This window comes from Dermacentor andersoni, chromosome 2, assembly GCF_023375885.2.
Source record: "Dermacentor andersoni chromosome 2, qqDerAnde1_hic_scaffold, whole genome shotgun sequence".
NCBI classification, from domain to species: Eukaryota; Metazoa; Arthropoda; class Arachnida; order Ixodida; family Ixodidae; genus Dermacentor; species Dermacentor andersoni.
In genome coordinates, this window is record NC_092815.1 from 201,931,840 (window position 1) to 201,953,031 (window position 21,192).

The 21,192-nt window shown below is 48.3% G+C and overlaps 1 protein-coding gene across 1 annotated transcript in view; it reads right to left on the reverse strand.

Annotated features, from left to right (window-relative positions):
* Positions 1-1,818: 1,818 nt before the first annotated feature.
* Positions 1,819-21,192, reverse strand: part of LOC126540067 (uncharacterized) — a 24,494-nt gene continuing 5,120 nt past the window's right edge. The window contains exons 2-4 of the mRNA XM_050186869.3: positions 20,175-20,464; positions 17,411-17,530; positions 1,819-3,530 (exon numbers count right to left, since the gene is read on the reverse strand). Of these exons, the coding sequence (XP_050042826.2) occupies positions 3,339-3,530; positions 17,411-17,530; positions 20,175-20,464 (602 nt within the window). The 3' untranslated portion in view covers positions 1,819-3,338. The remainder of the gene's footprint in view (positions 3,531-17,410; positions 17,531-20,174; positions 20,465-21,192) is intronic.

Consider the following 21,192-nt stretch of genomic DNA (forward strand, 5'->3'; position numbering starts at 1 on the left):
GGGTGTCTATTTCAGAGTGGAGAGCAGAAAGGGTAGTGTAGTGGGATTCCAGAGCGTCCATGCGTTTGTTTAGGTCGACCAATGTTGTGTCAGTAGTTTTCAGCTGTTGTTTGATGTCTTGTAAATCAGACAATAACGCGTTTTGCCCGGCAGTTAGTTTCTGGAGCTCGGCAAGTACGGTGTCGAAACGGTCGGGGCCAGGGTTAGTTTCTACGTCACCCGACAATAGCAAAAGAATACGAATAACATGCGAACATTCGGCAACAATACAGGCACAGCACTGAGGGCTCGGTAGCTGCATCAGGAAAAGGTTACTACTTTTTTTAGCGAACAGAGAAAATTTACCACCAACCTGCATCATGAAAAGCAGCGGATTAGTAGACTGCACTGTCGCGCAGCTACCGGGCCCACAGAGCGGTGGCGATGAGCGCACGGGTTTTGTAGCAGTAGTGGATGATGTTCCTGGCGATGGGGTTGTCCACTGATGATTCGAGATGCGGTAGACTGATGGCAGTGATGGCACATGCAGCACTGATGACGTTGCGGGTTGATCCAAGATGTGTTGATTGTGGTAGGGCAGGTTCACGGAAGGCACAGATTCACGGGAGGCAGACGGTGGAACGGTTAGAAGTAGGCGGACGGCGAGAGCAAACACCTGCATCATGAAAAGCAGCGGATTAGTAGACTGCACTGTCGCGCAGCTACCGGGCCCACAGAGCGGTGGCGATGAGCGCACGGGTTTTGTAGCAGTAGTGGATGATGTTCCTGGCGATGGGGTTGTCCACTGATGATTCGAGATGCGGTAGACTGATGGCAGTGATGGCACATGCAGCACTGATGACGTTGCGGGTTGATCCAAGATGTGTTGATTGTGGTAGGGCAGGTTCACGGAAGGCACAGATTCACGGGAGACAGACGGTGGAACGGTTAGAAGTAGGCGGACGGCGAGAGCAAACACCTGCATCATGAAAAGCAGCGGATTAGTAGACTGCACTGTCGCGCAGCTACCGGGCCCAGCTGTTGAGAAGTTAGTGCTTCGGCATTCTTCCAGCAGCATGTTCCCAGTGACACTTTAGCGCATTTTTTCTCCCGTCATTGCAACGTGCAGCTACATAAAAAAAAAAAAAAAAACATGCGTACCAGCTAAGATTTCCAGCGCGCGAGAAGGTGCACGCATCGCTCTCGCTGTTGGCACACTCAATATCGTCGTTGACTCTGTTGCCGCCATCGTTTTCCGTATCGGCTGTGGGTTCAAACATGTACGGGGACAATACAAGCTGTCGGAGACAGCGAGAACGTTCCATCTTGCAACTCAGCTATGAAGCCAGAACAGCAGAACCGCGTGCTACCAGAGAGAAAAGAATGGTGCTACGCTCTGAAACGGAGACATGCGGCGGCGCCGACCGGCGACTACCGCCAACGACGTCACAGCGGCCCCGACCAATCACGGGCAACAGCGGCGTTCGCGCGATGCCCTGAGGCGCTGGTGCGCGTTTTCTTGGAAAAACAGCCGCTTGCGTTTGTTTCCGCCCTTTTTGAACCAGATATTCGTGTTCAGGGGACTCAAAATTGTAGAATGCCGCAGAGAACTCATTTTTTTCGAAAAGTGTTTCAGCTTCCCTTTAAGAAGCGTAGGTGGCAGATATGGCCTACGGGTAGTTTTTTCAGCACCTAACAAACTCGGAAAAACATGTGCCGGACTGGATCGTAGAGTTTCAACAAAAATGAAAGCAAATGGTCGTAAATGCACGGTCAAGCATAAGAAAAAACTTGTCAAGTGCAGGTCGTCCGTTCTCTACTGTTTGCCCATATCGTGTGGAAAAGTATACATCGGCCAAACGTGTCGGCGTGTAAACACAAGACTTTTGGAGCACGAAAGGTCGTTGGGGGGAAACACTCATTCCCACATTAAGGGGCACTGCTCACAACATGGGTGCGGGTCGTTTTACTATGATACTACAGTTTTATCGCACCATAAGGATCAGCTAACCAGGGAAATAATCGAAGCCTTTCACATTCACAAGAGGGGAGAGGGTTGTATCAGTCAGCGATCTGTACATCTAAGCCATGGTGAGGTTGCCTTTTTGGAAGTACACTAAAGGAAAAAAATAAAAAAATTGTGTAATAAAAATCTTTGTTAGGGCTGCAACAAATACGATAGGATTGCGCACCATGATAGACAGGTGCCATATCTTTGACGCCCGAGTATGACGGGCAATTGATTTTTTAAAAAACTGCCTTTAATCTTGCCTTGATTTTCTTTGACGCCTGAGGGTGCGCAGGTATATAAATATGAAGTATGTGTTCTGAAATAAAATAGTTGCGAGTGCAGGGAGTGTCGTATTCTCTTGTGTGTCTTCACTGTGTCCGTGGCAGTGCGCTGCTTCACCAGCAAGGTATGATGATTACTCACCAACTAGCCCAACTTTCCACATTATTGAAAAAGTGTGTCACTTGATGTCACGCAGATAGCCTGTGAAAAAACACCCGCGCTCAGCAGTGGTAAGGTCATTGAAGTTCTGAATTACTGTTTCCCTACAACTACGCTTGATCATAATTACTGCAGGGCCCGCTCGACATAATCCCAACGGCTGCAGGCGTACTCTTTTATTCGATTAAATATGTAGTTGAGAAAAATGGAAACTGGGGGCTTTGTAAATTCCTCCGAGTTGGAAATGCAAACGAACTGCTCATACTCGAAATATCCCTTTACGTGTTTTTTTTTCTTCCTTTCTTTTTTCTGCGCGCGCAGCCGTGGTTACTGCTGCCCGTTCCGTAATGACACGGCGTCTATTCTTGCGAGCTGTGAGCTTTTCGGAGCTGTCTGCTTTTGCCGCAGCGTAGCGTCTGCGTGAAGAGATGAGATCACAGCAAGATTTAGCAGTAGAGCTTTTAGTACGCGTGCGCGCACTTTACCCTACGTAAAAATTTTCCGTACGGTATACTGGACGGTAAGGAGTCTTTACCGTATACGAGGTGCATGGGCACCCAGAGTTTTGCGAGCTGGGCTGGACCGGGGCTAGGCACGTATCATATCTACCGCAAATAAAGACGGGGACAGCGGAAGAGAACACAAAAACGACACGTTGCAGTTCCCATGCATATAATCGTACTGCCTTGCTGTAAGAAAAATTTAATGGAATTTAGCGCCTGTTCTAGTCAGTTCTGCGTCTTCATTTTGCACTTGAGAACCACTCATTATATTGACCATTAAAATTACGACATTTTGGCACCCTCTCTCATCGTGCACAAGTACGACCCTTCATTTAAATCACGGCACATGTTGAGTGATACGGTCCAGGTCAGCAGCTTATCGCTAAGGGGCCGCAGACTCCCTCTCAATCTATGGACCCGTTGACTGTACTGCGCAGGAGATCGATCGGCGGGCGGCGTCCACCGGGCGTTGCCGGCGTGATGTCAGTCAACTCGAAGTAGTAGGCGGACGCCGTCATTCCCAGATAGTAGAGAAACAGGACCAGCACGACCACCACCAGAGTCAGCTGCCGCTCGCGCTCCTTGGTGTCCAGGTTCTGTGTGCACCCCACAAAAACAAATTTCAGCGGTTGGTAATCAATGGGAAGTTTCTCAAAGCTGGCATGTTGAAATTTTCATATAGCATGGCACGCTAAAGTAGAAGAGAAAAAACACGTGACGAAGGAATTGTGGTTCATGGGCTTTTGCGTTTCACTTGCCATCTTTGGACGGTGGTGCGCTTTGTGTTCATCACCAGTATAGGGCGCAATTTTTCCCGAGCCTATTGTCAGCAAGCCACCAGCTACATTTCACACGCGTCTTGGCATTGTATAAGCTATTGTACTGCGCATGTTGCCTTTCGTAACGATGTCGACCATTTTCCTGCATTTCCGGACTTAGTCAGTGATTTGGCCGCTATTGGAAGGATTATCCACTCTACGCGAAATATGATAAAACGTCGCACTTTCACCCGAAAGGCGAAGCATCGGTTGCGATAGCGAATTGGCAGACAGCTATACGAATCAAAGATGAACTTGGAAACATTCGCTTACTAACTCAACTAACTAGCATGTCATCAGCGCGCTAAAAGCAAACCTGAACACATCACAGTCGATGAGCGCGGACACTCGCCGTCCAAGCGCTGGTGTGGGCTAGCGGAGCAGCAGCAGTGACCTGTGTGCCGTCTATCGCTTCAACGCAAGAGCAGCTAGAGCACAGCGCGCGCAAAGATAGGAGCCGCCTGCGGATCAAGATACGGCGCACGCGACCGCACGCGGCCGTGAAAAGTAGGCGCTTGTTTGCGGAGTCGAAGCCGCCCTCCCCCCTTCCTCCCGCGCTGCCTCTCCGCTTTCCTCCATATATAGCGCACGAGAAAGCCAATTAAGCCGCGATCGTCAGTTCCGCTCGGGCCCGGTCACAAAATCCGCAGGTGCTACCGGAGCACAACACCGCCCCCCTTACCTCCCATGGCCTTTCGCCGACGGAAGACGGCAAGTTGGCTCCCCGCTTTCTCCTTCGCCAGATTGAACCTCGATTCTCGGCTTCCCTCGTGTGCTTTTCACTCGCACATACAGCGTTCGACGCGCGGCGACAGCCTTATCACCATTGGACTTTATGCGGAGTATCATGGCGACGCCGAAGGCGACGGTAAAAGCGCGCCTGTTTTTTCCGTATAATTGCTATGGCAATAAAGAAAGTAAGAATCGAAATTGAAATTTACTGTTGGAAAATGGGGTCCCTGACTGAAGAACTATCGGAGCTATCAACTACGTCTTCATCGCAATCCGATTATTTGTGCTTTAATTCTAACTGCAGTTATCATATCAGGAAATAAAGGCCCATGAATCTCGTTTATCAAAATGGATGTGCCCGACTTGCGATCCAACGATTCACAACGTACGTTCAAGATGAACACTCTAACCTGTACGTTATGGTACCTAGCGCAAGCCAACTAATGGAAGTTGCTTTGGTGCTGACTAATGCCGCTACTTCCTGCCGGGCGGGTTGTACAAGTATGGTGACGCACGTATGAGATACTCAGGCAAAAAAACTGTCATCAACTATGCCTCGCTAACCCCGCCTGCTACACGTGTGCTCCTGCTTCGTTGGAGTTGAGTTCGCCGTATAGCTGCACGTATGTTTCTCAAGATTCGTGGCTTCCTGAAGCAAATCCTCAAAAATGTGCCAGTTGCGAAGGTGAGCTTGTATAGCGATTTGTAAAGGCAATCGAAAAGAGCGTATATCCACTTTGCTTGCGCTAGCAAGTCATGACCAGCGCCTGCACTTGTTCAGGAAGCGCCTTGTCTAAAGCAGCTTGCGTTCCGGTAATATTGTTACGCGAACAAGGGATTAAACAATGAAGGCTATTTACAATGTATATTTACGAAATAACAGTAGCGCTGGCCAGTTGAGCTCGAGACCCAGGAGCAGTTCCTCGAGGGGCCCGCACCCATTGTCCAAAAGAAAGAAGCAATACGCATGTAGCGTTATCTACAGCGGCAGAAGCACCGTCGTGGTGTGTCAAAAGATCGGTGTCCACAGGAGAGAGGGTTTCAGGCGGGCGACATGCACAACATCAGTGGAATACGGAGCAAATAAGGCACTGGCATTGACTGGGGCAATTTCTAATGTCACTGGAGTCACTGCACGCAGCGATCGGTGTGGCACTGTGTACCGAGACAGGTTTTCTGACGGCCCAACGTGACGGGTCGGGGACCACAGCAGTGCCAGAGATTGAGGGGAAAACTGCACGTCTCGGTGTTGGTGATTCTATGAACACCACTAGTTTTCTTAGGAGGTCAGGAGGAGAGTGCGGGCAATATTGCGTGCTTGGGCTGCCCTGGCGATGGCGTTAAGTGCGCCTCTGCTGCGGCGGATGGAAAGGATGAGTGCAGTGGCAATGCTGGTTGTCGGCCGAACAACAGAAAGAACTGGGAATAGCCGGCCCTGTCATGGCGCGAGGAATTATATGCAAATGTGACAAAAAGTAGAGCAAGGTTAAAATCCGTAATTGTCAGACAAGACGTACTTTGCAAGTACGTCTGTCAGGGTACGATTCAGACACTCCGTGAGACCATTTGTTTATGTAAAGACGTAGTCCGCTTGTGCTTGGTTGAGGACTGCAGGATGTCGGCAGTGACTTTTGAAAGGAATGTCCGGCCATGATCAGTGAGCTGTTCGTGTGGAGCTCCATGTTGTAAAATCACGTCGTGTCAAAAAAACCGGCGACATTTGTGGCGCAGCTTGTTGGGAGCGCTTGTTGGGAGCGCTCTAGTGATTGCGCGGCGCATGGCGTAATCGGTCGCCACAGTGACACACTTGTTGCCAGACGTTCATAAGGGGAAAGGGCCAAGTAAGTCTTAAGCCAACGCGAAACAGCGACTCCAACGGGGCGTCGAGAGGTTGAAGGCACACGGCAGGGAGCGTGGATGGTGTTGTTTTTTTTTTTTTTGCGTTGGCATTTCTCACACGCCGCAACGTATTTCCAGATGGAGCGGGGAAGGCATGGCCAAAAGAAGCGCTGGCGAATCCGGTCGTGAGCCAAGGTCACCGGCGGTTGGTAAGCCTGAAATTCATAAGGAGCAGCTCACCAGAGGTGCGTAGGAATGGCGAGGAGCAGAGCAGGACCGTCGGAGCGAACGTTGTGGCGATATAATACACCATCTCCAAGAACAAACAAGTGATCGGAAGACAGGGATTCCAAGCTACCAGTGATGGCGCGCAAGGTGCCATCACGGCGTTGCTCCTCGGCGACCTGGAGCAGATTAGAAAAGGAGAAAACGCCGAGCCGGCGGGTGGTTCATCCGCTGGATAACGTGATAAACAGTCTGCGTCATCATCTAGGCTGCCCGACTTGGAAACCGCCCACACGAGAGCCAGGCATTCACGTTCTGTAGTCGAATAGTTGCGCTCCGTTGCTATGAGAAGGCGGCTAGCGTAGGTGATAACACAGTTGGCGTTGGGCTGATACGGCTCTAATCCCGTGACCACTGGCATCGGTACGGACCTCTGTAGAAGAGAACGGGTCAAAGTGGGCCAGTATACGCGGTGCGGTGAGAATGGTGGGGAGGAAAGCAAAAGCGGCAGCTTGAACCTGGCCCCACGTAAACGGCCCAGCCTTCTTCAAAAGACCACTAAGTAATCGGGCGATCGCTGCGAAATTTTTCACGAACCATTGGAAGTAGGAACATAAGCCTCAAAACTTGGCACGCATTTGACAAACTTAGGTACAGGAAAATAAGTGACAGCAGGAATTTCCTCCGGGTCTGGTCCAATACCAGAAGGACCGACAAGGTGGCTCAGCACTGTAATCCGCCGGACACCGATCAATTCATTTGGAGTCCAGCCTTGCGAAATACTTGAAGAATAGCTGATAAGTTACTCAAGGTTTGTGTCAAATATAGGGGAAAATACTAAAACGTTGTCTAGGTAGCAGAGGCATTTGAACATTTGAAGCAAAGAGTCCATCATACGTTGCAACGTTGCTGGGCAGTTGCAGACATCGAATTAAATAACTTTGAATTGATATAGACCATCAGTAGCAGTTCTATGCCGCCTCTGGTTTCCTACTGCACCATCTCCGCCCTCAACAATCGACAATTAGGTCAGACTTCAGTTCTTAAACATCACATAAATACTGCCCTTATCGAGTTCCTGCTTCCAAGATGAAGTGAATAAGATGCTTGCCAAAGGCATTGTTGAACTCTCGTCGAGCCTTTGGGTGTCGCCCGCAACCATATAGGGGTGACGAACGCGGTCTTCTCTTAGTCCTTTTTATCCACAGAAATTTGCCAATAACCAGACCGAGGGTCTATTGATGAAAAGTAGTTGGCGCCGTGGAGACATTCGAGGGCGTCATCAATGCGAGGCAAAGGACAGACGTCCTTTTTGGTAATCCGGTTTAGATGACGATAATCTACAGACATATGCCACGTGCCACCTTTCTTTTTAACAGCGAAGCTATTTAAGCTTTAGTTCTGCCGCAGAGCGTTATCAGAAAACTCAGCCCATCTTTGCGCCGCCTCGCGTTGCCTAGGAACCACTTGCGAAAGCCCTGTGCCGCGTAACCTCCTCTCAACCCACGCGCTTAGGGTGGAGTCGTGACGTCACAGGCGAGTAAAAGCTCAGAACAGCCGGCGCAGCGACACACCTCTCGCCTCCTTTGTTCCGTGCGTACGTGCTGCTGCCATGGGAAGGCCGAATAAAGTCCGGACGCCCGAAGAAGAAGCGGCTTACCAGGAAGAGCGCCTTACTGCCAAGCGAGAAGCGATGCGTCGCCGCCGAACTGATCCGGAATACTGCGCCGAATCTCTGGCTGAGAGTAGGCGACGACGAGTCGAGGATCTCGAGTTTCAGTCCAGGGAACGCGAGAGTCCGCGCCTGAACGCTCGACGCCGCCGTGACCGCAATCCCGGACTGCGACCGCTCGAAAACATTCAGCGTTAAGCCCGTCGAGAACACAACTTAGCAAAACCTAGCATAACCACGCAAAACCTAGAAACAACTTAGCCAAGCCTACCATACCCTCGCAAAAGCTATTAACGATTTAACCAAGCCTACCAACAACTTAGCAAAACCTAGCATAACCATGCAAAACCTAAAAACAACTTAGGCAAGCCACGTAGAAGCTAGGTGATCACAAGCTCCGCTGTCGACTCCAACCTTGTACCACTAGTGCAAACTGTTTAACAAGCACAACGGGCGATGGCCAAGGGCTCGACGAGAGTTCAACAATGCCTTTGGCAAGCATCTTATTCACTTCATCTTGCAAGCAGAAACTCGATAAGGGCAGTATTTATGTGATGCTTAACAAATGAAGTCTGACCCAATTGTCCATTGTTGAGGACGGAGACGGAGCAGTTGGAAACCAAGCGCGGCATAGAACTCCAACTTGTTCAGGCAATAGGTCGCAACAATCATGGTACCAAATGTTGCATCTAGGCAAATTTTATCCTGTGGACACGGTGAAGAATCGGAGCAGACGTCTACTGGAAAAGTCGTGACGTGCGTATGTGCTATAGCACGCAGCGTGGCAACCGATATGTCACAGGGTAGAACTTCCATTGTCAGGCCAAAATTGATGACGGAAAGGCATTTCGAGTTTTCAGCAACGGTTACGACGGAGTGGGGCACAGTGATATTGTGCATCAAAATGACATCAGAAAAAGGGGTGATGACGTAATCACCATCGGGAACAGGGCAAGATGAAAGCAAATTGGCGCAAGTCAAGGCTTTATGCTGCAGGCGGAGGAAGGCGATCGTACTCTAGTCGTTCGGCAGTTCGGTATGAATATGCGGAAGAAGAGGGAGTTCGAGGCAAGCGGTACCGGCAGACTAGTCAATCAGAGCGGAATGCGTAGTAAGAAAGTCTAGTCCGAAGATGAGGTCGTGGGGACGACTGGTCAGTACTCTTAAAGAGAACTGGAACGTGGCAGCCGGCGATGCTTATGCAGACAGTACACATTCCAGTGACGGCGCCAGTTCTACCATCGGCGACGCCTACTACTCGTGTAGTAGCAGGCGTGAGAACCTTCTTTAGTCAACGACACAGGTTAGCACTCATAATGCATATCTTGCTCCAGTATCCACTAACGCCGTCAAAGGGGCGCCGTCGACGTGAACGTAACGTAAGTTTTCGTTCGTTCGAAGCGCCAAAGGAGGAAAATAATCCAGCACTACCCCAGGAGCAGCAGGTCTAGTTTTCCGTCCGAGAGGCTCCACAATTGGTGGCCGACGATTAGTGGCGTGGCAGAGGCGCGGCGGAGCGACGGCGCTGAGGTGACGGCGAGCGAGCGAGACGAGTGTCATTAACAGGAACGTCAGAGGTAGGAGATATACGACGAGACGGGTAACGGCGAGGATCGCCATATGGAAGCGGAGAGGGGGAAAAGTAGCTCATATATGGAGACGTCCAGGAGGTGCGACAGTGGCGAGCTACATGGCCAATAAGGCGGCAACGGGAGCAGATTGGCTTGTCGTCCAGAGTTCTCCGTTCAGTAGGGATACGGAATCTGAGAGAATAAAGGTCGCTGCCAGGCATAGCTGTAGGCAGTGGTCTGGCGTCAGTTGTGGAGACAGAGCAGGCAGCAGGAAAATCGAGGTTGGCAAATGCTTGCTGTACAACTGCCTGAAAGACCGAGATCGACGGTGCTGATTGGTCACTGGCGTAGTCAAGCGGGCATGGATGGAATGGGGCTGAACTTGAAGCATCGAGCTCGCCGCGAACAATACGCGTCCAATTCTCATTGAAGGGAAGTGCACCGGTAAAGTTGGCACAGTATGATGTCGCAGCCGTGTTACAGACACTGGAGAACTGTGGATTAACGCGGTGGCTTTTATCCGGCTCGAAGCGGCGGCATTCCAAGACAATGATATCGATGGTGGAAACGTTGTAGGTCAACAAGTTGCACGAGTCGTCCGCGATACTTTTGAGGACGCGGCCTATGTTTGTAAACCTCAGTCATTTTATTGTCAACTTTCCGACAAAAAGTGAGCACGTCTTGTATGTACAAGACATACGATTGAGTGGAAGACTGCACTACGATAGCAGGCTCTTGCAGCCAGCTGGCGCCCGGTCGGGTTTCTAAACAGGTCGCTGAGCTTTCCCTCAGAGGAATTCCAGCTAGACAGCTTCTCCTCGTGTGTCCTGAACCAGACACCTGGTGTTCCGCCCAAGTAGAGTATCACATTTGCTAGCATTAGGGCAGGATCCAAGCTTTGTTATGGCTAACATGCTCATACATGCTGAGCGAGTCGTCCACGTCAACATTATCTTGGCCGAAGAATATTCAACGATTGACGGGATTGACAACCATGACGTACATTGTTGTTGGAGCCACAGGTGTAAATGCAGACGTGAAGTCGTCACCGGGAGCCATTTTGGAAAGCTGGATGGTGGGGCCGCCAAGATACACTAAAATGTTACGTCAAGGAGGGATTAACCCCTCAAGGCTATTTGCAATGTACATTTACTAAAGAACTGCAACGACTGTCAGTTAAGCCAACTGCTCGATATCTAGGACCAGTTCATCTTCGTCGAGGTGCACGCGCGTATTGCCCAAATGAAACAGGCAATATACAAGCGATATGAACGCAAAACCTCACAACGAGTTAACTGGGACGTGTTTTGAGTATCTTTCTGGGCAATATATGGCGCCATACGCAGCACGTGTGTGCAGCTACATGTAGGCTACTTGATTCAGATTGCGGGAGAACCTCTCAACGAAGCCAGGATTTTTCCGGTAGCACTCGTACTCTAAAAATTTACGAGAACCTTGTGGCCGATTTGAAGATCACCTAGTCTTTTACGAACACACTCAGAAATCAGGGATTCATATTTGCTCTTTGTATTTACTCAGGCCGGCAAATCAATGACCTTTAGGGGTCGCCTTCTGTTTCCTCTTGTTTCCTCGCACTAGACAAAACATTAATACTGCAAGACCCAAATTAGGTGCTGCGCTCTCGGTCGTTCTGTGGCTTCATTCACTAACATGGGGTATATGCTGAGTCAACGAAATAATGTGATCTTTTATTTCGTCTCATAAACAATTATCTGTGTACATGCAGGAGGCAGGCGCTTCCATTCCATGCAACCAATTACGTGCACATACCATATTTATGTTTAGTCCGGGTGCCTATGAACGCATCGCTCTTGCGTGGCAACAATGCTATTCCAAGCATGAAAGTTCAAAACGTTTTGTCCGGTTTAGTAGTGCAGTTAAAGTACTTCCGAGAATACTATAATGTTCGATGAAACAGCATAGCGTTTAGAATACAGAACACATTTTGCCGTTTTATATGCCTGACTTACCCTCTAGTATATGGACGTTGCTGACGAGAGAGGCAAATAGCCAAAATCGTTCAGGATCACTCTGTGTCAATACGGAAGAAAAAGAAAACAGGCCCTCATATGCCTTTTTTTTTTCGCTAACAAGCTATAGTTAGTGTTCGCACTTCTCTTGTCTTTGCATCTTATCTGAAGCATCTTGTATGTCATATTCGCACACATGCAAGAAAAGCAAGTGAAAATGCGCAACAGAAAGCATAGGCGCGAACGATTCTTGCGATGCAACAGCGGTCATGAACCCATGCGAACGCTAGATGGCGCCACAGTATCACGTGCCCACTAAGGAGGTTATATACCACGACTTCTAGAGTAGACGTGGCTTTCCAGGAGTCAGCCGCCGTCATCTTGCTAGAGGCAAAAAGCCCGAGTCTGCGTGGCTGCCGTAGCACAGCGTGGACGTCGTTCATCGTGTTCATTGACTGTGCAGAGTCATCATCATCATAAGCCTGGTTACGCCCACTGCAGGGCAAAGGCCTCTTCCAGACTTCTCCAACTACCCCAGTCATGTACTAATTGTGGCCATGCTGTCCCTGCAAACTTCGTAATGTCATCCGCCCACCTAACTTTCTGCCGCCCCCTGCTACGCTTCCCTTCTTTTGGAATCCAGTCCGTAACCCTTAATGACCATCGGTTATCTTCCCTCCTCATTACATGTCCGGCCCATGCCCATTTCTTTTTCTTGATTTCAACTAAGATGTCATTTACCCGCGTTTGTTCCCTCACCCAATCTGCTCTTTTCTTATCCCTTAAAGTTACACCCATCATTCTTCTTTCCATAGCTCGTTGCGTCGTCCTCAATTTCAGCAGAACCCTTTTCGTAAGCCTCCAGGTTTCTGCCCCATACGTGAGTACTGGTAAGACACAGCTGTTATACACTTTTCTCTTGAGGGATAGTGGCAACCTGCTGTTCATGATTTGAGAATGCCTGCCAAACGCCCCCCAGCCCATTCTTATTCTTCTGGTTATTTCAGTCTCATGATCCGGATCCGTGGTCACTACCTGCCCTAAGTAGATGTATTCCCTTACAACTTCCAGTGCCTCGCTGCCTATCGTAAACTGCTGTTCTCTTCCGAGACTGTTAAACATTACTTTAGTTTTCTGCAAATTAATTTTCAGACCCACCCTTCTGCTTTGCCTCTACAGGTCAGTGAGCATGCATTGCAATTCGTCTCCTGAGTTATTAAGCAAGGCAATATCATAAGCGAATTTCAAGTTGCTAAGGGATTCTCCATCGACTTTTATCCCCAATTCTTCCCACTCCAGGTCTGAATACCTCCTGTAAACACGCTGTGAATAGCATTGGAGATATCGTATCTCCCTGTCTGACGCCTTTCTTTATTGGGATTTTGTTGCTTTCTTTATGGAGGACTACGGTGGCTGCGGAGCCGCTATAGATATCTTCCAGTATTTTTACATATGGCTCATCTACACCCTGATTCCGTAATGCCTCCATGACTGCTGAGGTTTCGACTGAATCAAACGCTTTTTCGTAATCAATGAAGGCTATATATAAGGGTTGGTTATATTCTGCACATTTCTCTATCACCTGATTGATAGTGTGAATATGGTCTATTATTGAGTAGCCTTTACGGAATCCTGCCTGGTCCTTTGGTTGACAGGAGTCTAAGGTGTTCCTGATTCTATTTGCGATTACCTTAGTAAACACTTTGTAGGCAACGGACAGTAAGCTGATGGGTCTATAATTTTTCAAATCATTGGCGTCCCCTTTCTGATGGATTAGGATTATGTTAGCGCTCTTCCAAGATTCCAGTACGCTCGAAGTCATGAGGCATTGCGTATACAGGGTGGCCAGTTTTTACAGAACAATCTGCCCACCATCCTTCAACAAATCTGCTGTTACCTGATCCTCCCCAGCTGCCTTGCCCCTTTGCATAGCTCCCAAGGCTTTCTTTACTTCTTCCGGCGATACTTGTGGGATTTCAAATTCCTCACATTATCGTCGTGGGTGCTACTGGTACTGTATAAATCTCTATAGAACTCCTCAGCCACTTGAACTATCTCACCCATATTAGTAATGATATTGCCGGCTTTGTCTCTTAACGCATACATCTGATTCTTGCCTATTCCTAGTCTCTTCTTCACTGCTTTTAGGCTTCCTCCGTCCCTGAGGGCATGTTCAATTCTATCCATATTATAGTTCCTTATGTCAGCTGTCTTACGCTTGTTGTTTAAGTTAGAAAGTTCTGCAAGCTCTATTCTAGCTGTAGGGTTAGAGGCTTTCATACATTGGCGTTTCTTCATCAGATCTTTCGTCTCCTGCGATAGCTTACTGGCATCCTGTCTAACGGAGTTACCGCCGACTTGTACTGCACACTCCTTAATGATGCCCATAAGATTGCTTCAACACTAAGGTCCTCTTCCTGAGTTAAAGCCGAATACTTGTTCTGTAGCTTGACCCGGAATTCCTCTATTTTCCCTCTTACCGCTAACTCATTGATCGGCTTCTTATGTACCAGTTACTTCCGTTCCCTCCTCAAGTCTAGGCTAATTCGAGTTCTTACCATCCTATGGTCACTGCAGTGCACCTTGCCGAGCACGTTCACATCTTTATAATGCCAGGGTTAGCGCAGAGTATGAAGTCTATTTCATTTCTAGTCTCGCCATTTGGGCTCCTCCACGTCCACTTTCGGCTAACCCGTTTGCGGAAGAAGGTATTCATTATCCGCATATTATTCTGTTCTGCAAACTCTACTAATAACTCTCCCCTGCTATTCCTAGAGCCTATGCCATATTCCCCTACTGACTTGTCTCCAGCCTGCTTCTTGCCTACCTTGGCATTGAAGTCGCCCATCAGTATAGTGTATTTTGTTTTGACTTTACCCATCGCCGATTCCACGTCTTCATAAAAGCTTTCGACTTCCTGGTCATCGTGACTGTATGTAGGGGCGTAGACCTGTACGACCTTCAATTTGTACCTCTTATTAAGTTTCACAACAAGACCTGCCACCCTCTCGTTAATGCTATAGAATTCCTATATGTTACCAGCTATATCCTTATTAATCAGGAATCCGACTCCTAGTTCTCGTCTCTCCGCTAAGCCCCGGTAGCACAGGACGTGCCCGCTTTTTAGCACTGTATATGCTTCTTTTGTCCTCCTAACCTCACTGAGCCCTATTATATCCCATTTACTACTCTCTAATTCGCTAAATGATTGTGGCATTCTGTCGGAGCGCTTTACAGCGCCTTGTTAGGTCCTGGCTGCACCAATCACGTAAAGCAGACGCCGCTGGTATAACGTTCCGCCTGTAACAAGCTCTCCTTGTTTGTTCGCGGCCAGATGTTATGCGTACATTTGCTTCAGTTGGGAACGGTCAGCAAGGTGTTCGCAAGTTCACGTATAAAATATGCACGAGAAGTAGTCGCTGGCACGTCATTGCGCCGGTGTTGAGTAGCGCAGCTGGCTCAAGTTGTGACGGGCGGTGGGCATTGTCCACAACCTTCTCTATTTTGTTTGTACCGGTGGATCAATAGGGTTACACAATTGATGCCAAGAGAACGGAAACGCAGTCGAGTACGGCAGAATACTAGTCAGGGTGATGAAGTTAAGAAATTCGCAGGCGCAAGTTACAATCCGTTGGCGCAGGACAGGGGTAATGGAGATCGCAGGCAGAAGCCTTCGTCCCACAGTGAACCTATGATGATGATGATGATAGCGCAATGCCTGTGTTTATAATATTGAAACGAGTGAGACGCGTGTACAAGAAAGACGAACGCTAGATTTATGAATAAAAAAGGGAAGGGCTGCCAGTGCAGCGCTCATCCAGCCAGAGCTATCTGGTAAATGAGTAGAATCGAAATTGAAATGCAGTCTTCCTCTTCCCTTGTGTAGGCGTCTCCATGTCTCACTGGCTTCCTGTTTATTAAAAATTCGTACCAACTCGCCCATTGTTGTATTATAACTTGAACACAAGAACGGCTGTGCTCAGCTCCTATTACAAAGGTTGCAGAATGCCATAATATTTCGGGTACACCACATCACTCAGAAATCGAATCGAGCGCATTGTCATTAGCGGTAACAGAGCTTTCCAGGCTTGTGCTGTTGTGGGGAGCTCGGTTTAGCGGATACGAGGAACACACGTTTTGGCAGCTTGAGAACGGAGCGTCAACTGGCTTTATTCAAAAGTGAAAGCAGGTTGGCCCAGTGGCAGTGGTGGCGCCTCACTCTGACAGTTGCTTCGGGTCAAGCAGGGGGCAATGACCCCCCCCCCCCCCCTCGCGGGGACAGCGAGGTGACGGACGGTCGCTATACTATGATAAAAAGTTTGGACAGAGAACGTAAGCTCCAAACGGAGCTTGTAGTGAACCAACATACATATTTAAATGTTCAAGCGTCACTCAATAGTGTTTTCTGCTGTTGCTACGTTTCTGTAGAATTGGTGACATATGTTAATGTTGGCTGAATACTTCCAACAGGGTCCACGAAATGCTTATGTTACATTAACAAATGTTGTCGACGCGATGGGTGAGTGCCATCTATTTCTTTATATGCACATAAATTACAATTGAACGTCCACAGTTAAATATGATTTCGCGATCACTGAATACGGTATTAAATTTAAATGTTTCAGCATGCTAAGTGCATGATTTGCAGTGCCTTCCTTGCGCCAACCAGCTATGCAGTTTTGTACCAATATTAAAGAGCGCTGAATAGAGTATCGCGAATAATCTAAGGTATCTAATGGCGTGAGGCCCCTTCTGCAACTAGCGGGACCTGATAAAAAATACAGAGTGTAGCTGCTCCCCATATACATGGCCATCTAATAAGCACTCACGATAGATGCACGAAAAGCAATAAATGAAGTCGGTGGGCACGCCGTACAGTCAGAAGGTTCTGATGCATGGCGTTTAGGTCTTTACAAAAGGTGGCTGAATATGTTTCTCCCCAACCAGTGGCTAACCAGTGGTGACTATCATGCAGTCACATCACATCAGGGACGGTTCGTGATTTAACACAGCGAAGAAGCGTGATTGACGAAGCGTCCCGGCGGTCGCTTTTCTCGAAACTTTCGGCCACAGGCAGATGCAGAATTTTTTTTGTTCGTTTAACAGCGACACCCAATTGTGAACTAATATACATCTTAAAGATGTTTCTTCTCAAGCTTTCATTGAGGAACTACAAGTGTAGCTGAATCCTGCGCGTATTCCCTGGACGCAGATCATGGGGACGTGCCCGCTTTTCTTTCTAGGAATATGGCCACCGCGGTTTCACTCAGTCCCGCAGGCGGCTGCAAGGAGTGCCACTCAAAAAGCTTTATATAATCGCCTTGGCAGCAAAAAAAAAACTGATTTAACAAAGGCCATAGTAGGTAAATGACATCATCTCGAGCTTGAAGCGATGAGTGATGAGGAAGATCACGCATACGTTAGCTCCACAATGTGATAGTGGCCTAATGTTGCTAAAAAATATCATTTTTCATTGAGAGCCCTTCCGTCTCACTTTTAGTCCCTCCTTAAAATCCCTACAGAGAGCACATTTCAGTGCTCTCTGTTCGATGCACGATGTTCAGTAACTCAGGAATGCCATCATTCATCCACATCGCGCTTAACATGTCGCGAAGAGAGTGCACTCACCAGTCGGTCCTGCTCCTTGACCTGAGCTTCCTGGAGCAGCTCCCTCAGAGTCGGTTGCTTGCGTGGATGCGACGCCCGCGGTCGCAGAAGCCCGATGATGCGCAGCGGGGCCAGCGAAAACTGAAAGCAACAGCGTACGACTCTCTGACCGTACTTAAAAAATAAAATTTACAGTATTTGCAAAGTGAAGGCCGTTTCTAAAAACAGCAAAGCAGTCTAAGGACAGCAAACCTCAAAAGTTTATGGATGGCATGATCTAAAAAATATGAATACCTCCGCCGCCTCGCAACGCAGCCTGGCATTCGACTTTCCAACCTGTGCTGAACTATACGCGCCGATCACGGTGTTAAACCGTTTTACTGGCTACGGTCACGAGCAGCTCGGATATTTACTATTTCGTCATATTTCGCAGTCCGTAGCTTTTTCGATTGGCTGTACCTAGAACAACGCGTTTCTTCGTCTGTTTTCATTTCACTGGCTTATTGATTCCACGTCTACAAGATGCCCCACGGCTGTCAGTGAAGTGCGGCTGGCGGCTCCGGATTGACAGCGCTGAAATACTTCGCCACTTGAGCTGTCGCAATGCGCTTGTCATGCCTACGCAGTGCAATGCAGATAGATTGTATGAAAAAATACAAGCGTCTTTCGTGCGTTTTAGGCGTCTGAGAGCACGCTGTGGCCACCAACCCCGGATGCGCCACTCGACAACCTTTCTGTTGCTTGCAAAATTCGCTAACATAGGCGCGGGGGTGGCATGACCGGCAATTTACGCTTGAATCACGCACTTTCAGAAAGTCTGTGCACCTCTGGAGCCCATATTTTTCCAAAATAATATCTGTCGTGCGTGAACTTCCTATATCGAACCCTGTCAGGGCCGCTATGTCGTGCAATATAACCGCACGAGCAAAATTTCCGTCTCCCGCCCTCCCCCCGTCTACCCGCTTGTAATTCCTCATCTGAAAGTAATGGGAGCGCAGCGTTAACGAAAGGAAAGCACACAATATTCACGACGAATGCAGTTTCAGGATAACGTTGCATAGAGAACGTGCCCTCGTCAGTTTACGCGATACCAAGTAAGGCACGCATAGGGATCTATAACGTAAAACTATTTCGATATCTTTTTATTGCAATCTCCTGACGTCAAATTTACATAACTGCCAATTCAAGCGACTGGCGGTCAACCGCAGGTTGTCTGAACAGACCACTCAAATGCTCTCCTCGTTCATAGGAGGTCCCTTTTGTTTGCTTGAAAAACGAATAACATTGCCTAGAGTGAGCGGATTGTTTTATCTAATTGGCTGACAAGAGGCGGGGAGCACACTCAGGTGGACAGGGATTCGATGGGGCCGGGCCACTGCACTGAAAATCGATGACCGGATGAAAAGGAGGCGTGCCGGCGTCTGCGATCGGTTCGCTTTCCCTTACTTAGCTTGTGGTGGCTGGTCGAAAATCGCGGCTGCATGCAATGGAAGGTTAAGAATGCCACCAAAAAGGATCCTAGGCAAATAAAAGTTGGCTGAGCTAGGTCCTAAACGCGCCGAAAGTGCTTGAAAACGTTACATGGCCACGCAAAAGTTTCATTATACTCAAATAAACCATTGCTCTCCGGTGGCAGCCATCTCTTATTCCTTTCGGAACGGGGCAGCCTGCGGCTGTTCAAAAGAAAATTCAGTTATGTTAGGCATATTAATGCTTCTTTAACGCGTTCAAGTCACTTTGACGCGGTGAGTTCTTGCGGTTTTGTGACGTCGCGTGAGAGGCAGGTAAAGTGGATGCAGCCCGAAAACTTCTGATCAATAGCCGAGGGCTCATGGCGAAAAGGCGTCGAATTAGAAATAACCATTGTTCTTTTGTTCGGTCAAATCATGCATGATCAGTGTGTACACGTCACATGAGATGGGGAGCTGTCGCGGTTTTCATGACGTCGCGTGACAGACAGGTGACGTGGGGTGGTGCAAAAAGTTTTTGACCAATCGCGGAGGACTGATTGCAGAATTGGAATAGTAAAGTTTGGAATAGTTTTACGTCCTAGCGCCCATAGTCTTCTGCGAAGGACTAAGGGATGTATTCGAAGAAAAATGCAACCAGTGGGCGCAGCTGATCTATGTTATATATTAAAATTGTACTGGTTCATAATTGTCACTCTATAACTGATAATAGCTTTTGTGAGGAATAATAAGAGGCACACGTTGCCAGGAATATTCATTTGCAGCTCCCTATTCATATTAGGCCTCCTAGTTCAGTTGGTAGAACTAGTACTTGAGAAAAGCAATATTGCTGAGCCCGATCCCAGGGACACTTTCAGTCAACCACCCAAATTTCGTTTTGAGGAGCCACACTGAGTACCATTTACAGGTTGGCGAACTTTCAGTCTAATTTGTTTTATAATAGTGGGCGCATCGCAAACCTGTAATTACTATCTCGACACTAAGCACATCGTGAAGATTCTTCATAAATTTCGCGATAAGCCGGCACTTCACAAACTTTCATTATAAGTCTTCCTTGGGCAGTGGCCACCTTGACAACCTTCAATGCCTCGACAAACGTAGGGTGCTTCCCCTGTCCGTCGTTAACCGCGTGCGCTTTCCGAAGTTTCGTTGTAAAACTCTCCCGATTGCAGAACCCTTCGCGTTCCTGACCTCTCCTGACGAACGGGCCGGCCGTTCGTGAACTTTGTGTCTCCTATACTGCGAACGCTTCGCACACATTACGAATATCATCTGTACGTTCACGAAGGTTCTCTCTGCCGCAATGTGTGGCGAACCTTTGGCAGTCGGAGGTAGGGCAGTTCGGGAGGCCTCTTGATGCGGCTGCGCTTTTTCGGCGGCTGCTGAAAGCCGGCGAAGCTGGCGCCGCCGGTACTTATCTGGGCTATGTCCGCGCCTTCGTACATCGCCGTCACCGTGTCGAACCGCACGCTAGGCATCCTACCGGAACCCAGGTTTTCACGCGACGGCTGCGGCGGCGGACCTGCGCCACGCACTTCGCCTGCCGGGCCATTGAAGCCGGCTGGGATCCCAAGCGCTCTCACGGGGTCCTTGGGAGTCGGCTCAGCTGTAAAACAATTGCGAGATCAGGTTTCAAGGGGGGTCACAGACAAAAGCATCACATCCCGAAAATGTTTTACACAACATAGGCTTTGAATAGACCAAATGAATGTCGCCTACAGAGAGAAGAGGTTCAGGAACCTGCCCTAAACTGATGTAAATTTTAGAATAGGCGTTGGCAGCGCCAGTGCTACTGAGCTCTTCGTTCCCGTTATTCTACATTACGTGACCACAAAGGTCAGAAGTTCGTGTTTTATTGATTATCGTTTTCATTTATGTATTTTCCTTGTATTCCCAGAGCAATCTCCATAAAAGTAGAACGGACGCGGCAACGTTACCAAAAGGTCTCTCTTAGGCATCCTTTGGTTTTAGTTATCGAAAAAATTGCTAGTCTGTATCTTTTCCACAAAATACATTTCTTGTGGTTGTGCGGTAGTTTTTGCTTTTTAGTGTGAAAATTCTCTTAGTCTACTATTAGTCCGTGATCTCAGACGTAACCTCTTCTCAGGACAATCCTGGATATCTTGGCGTACAGATCATCGCAATGAAGTTCATGTCCCTTTGTGCAGAATATAAAAGTTCTTTCATTAGTTCATTCTACTGACCCGCATGGACCACCATACCCACTTCCATTGTTTCAATTTGGGAACCATCTTTGTTTAAAGTGATAGTTGAAAATTATATTGCACTATATTAGTTTTCTAAACATATAATTATGTTTGTTCTGCCTTAGTT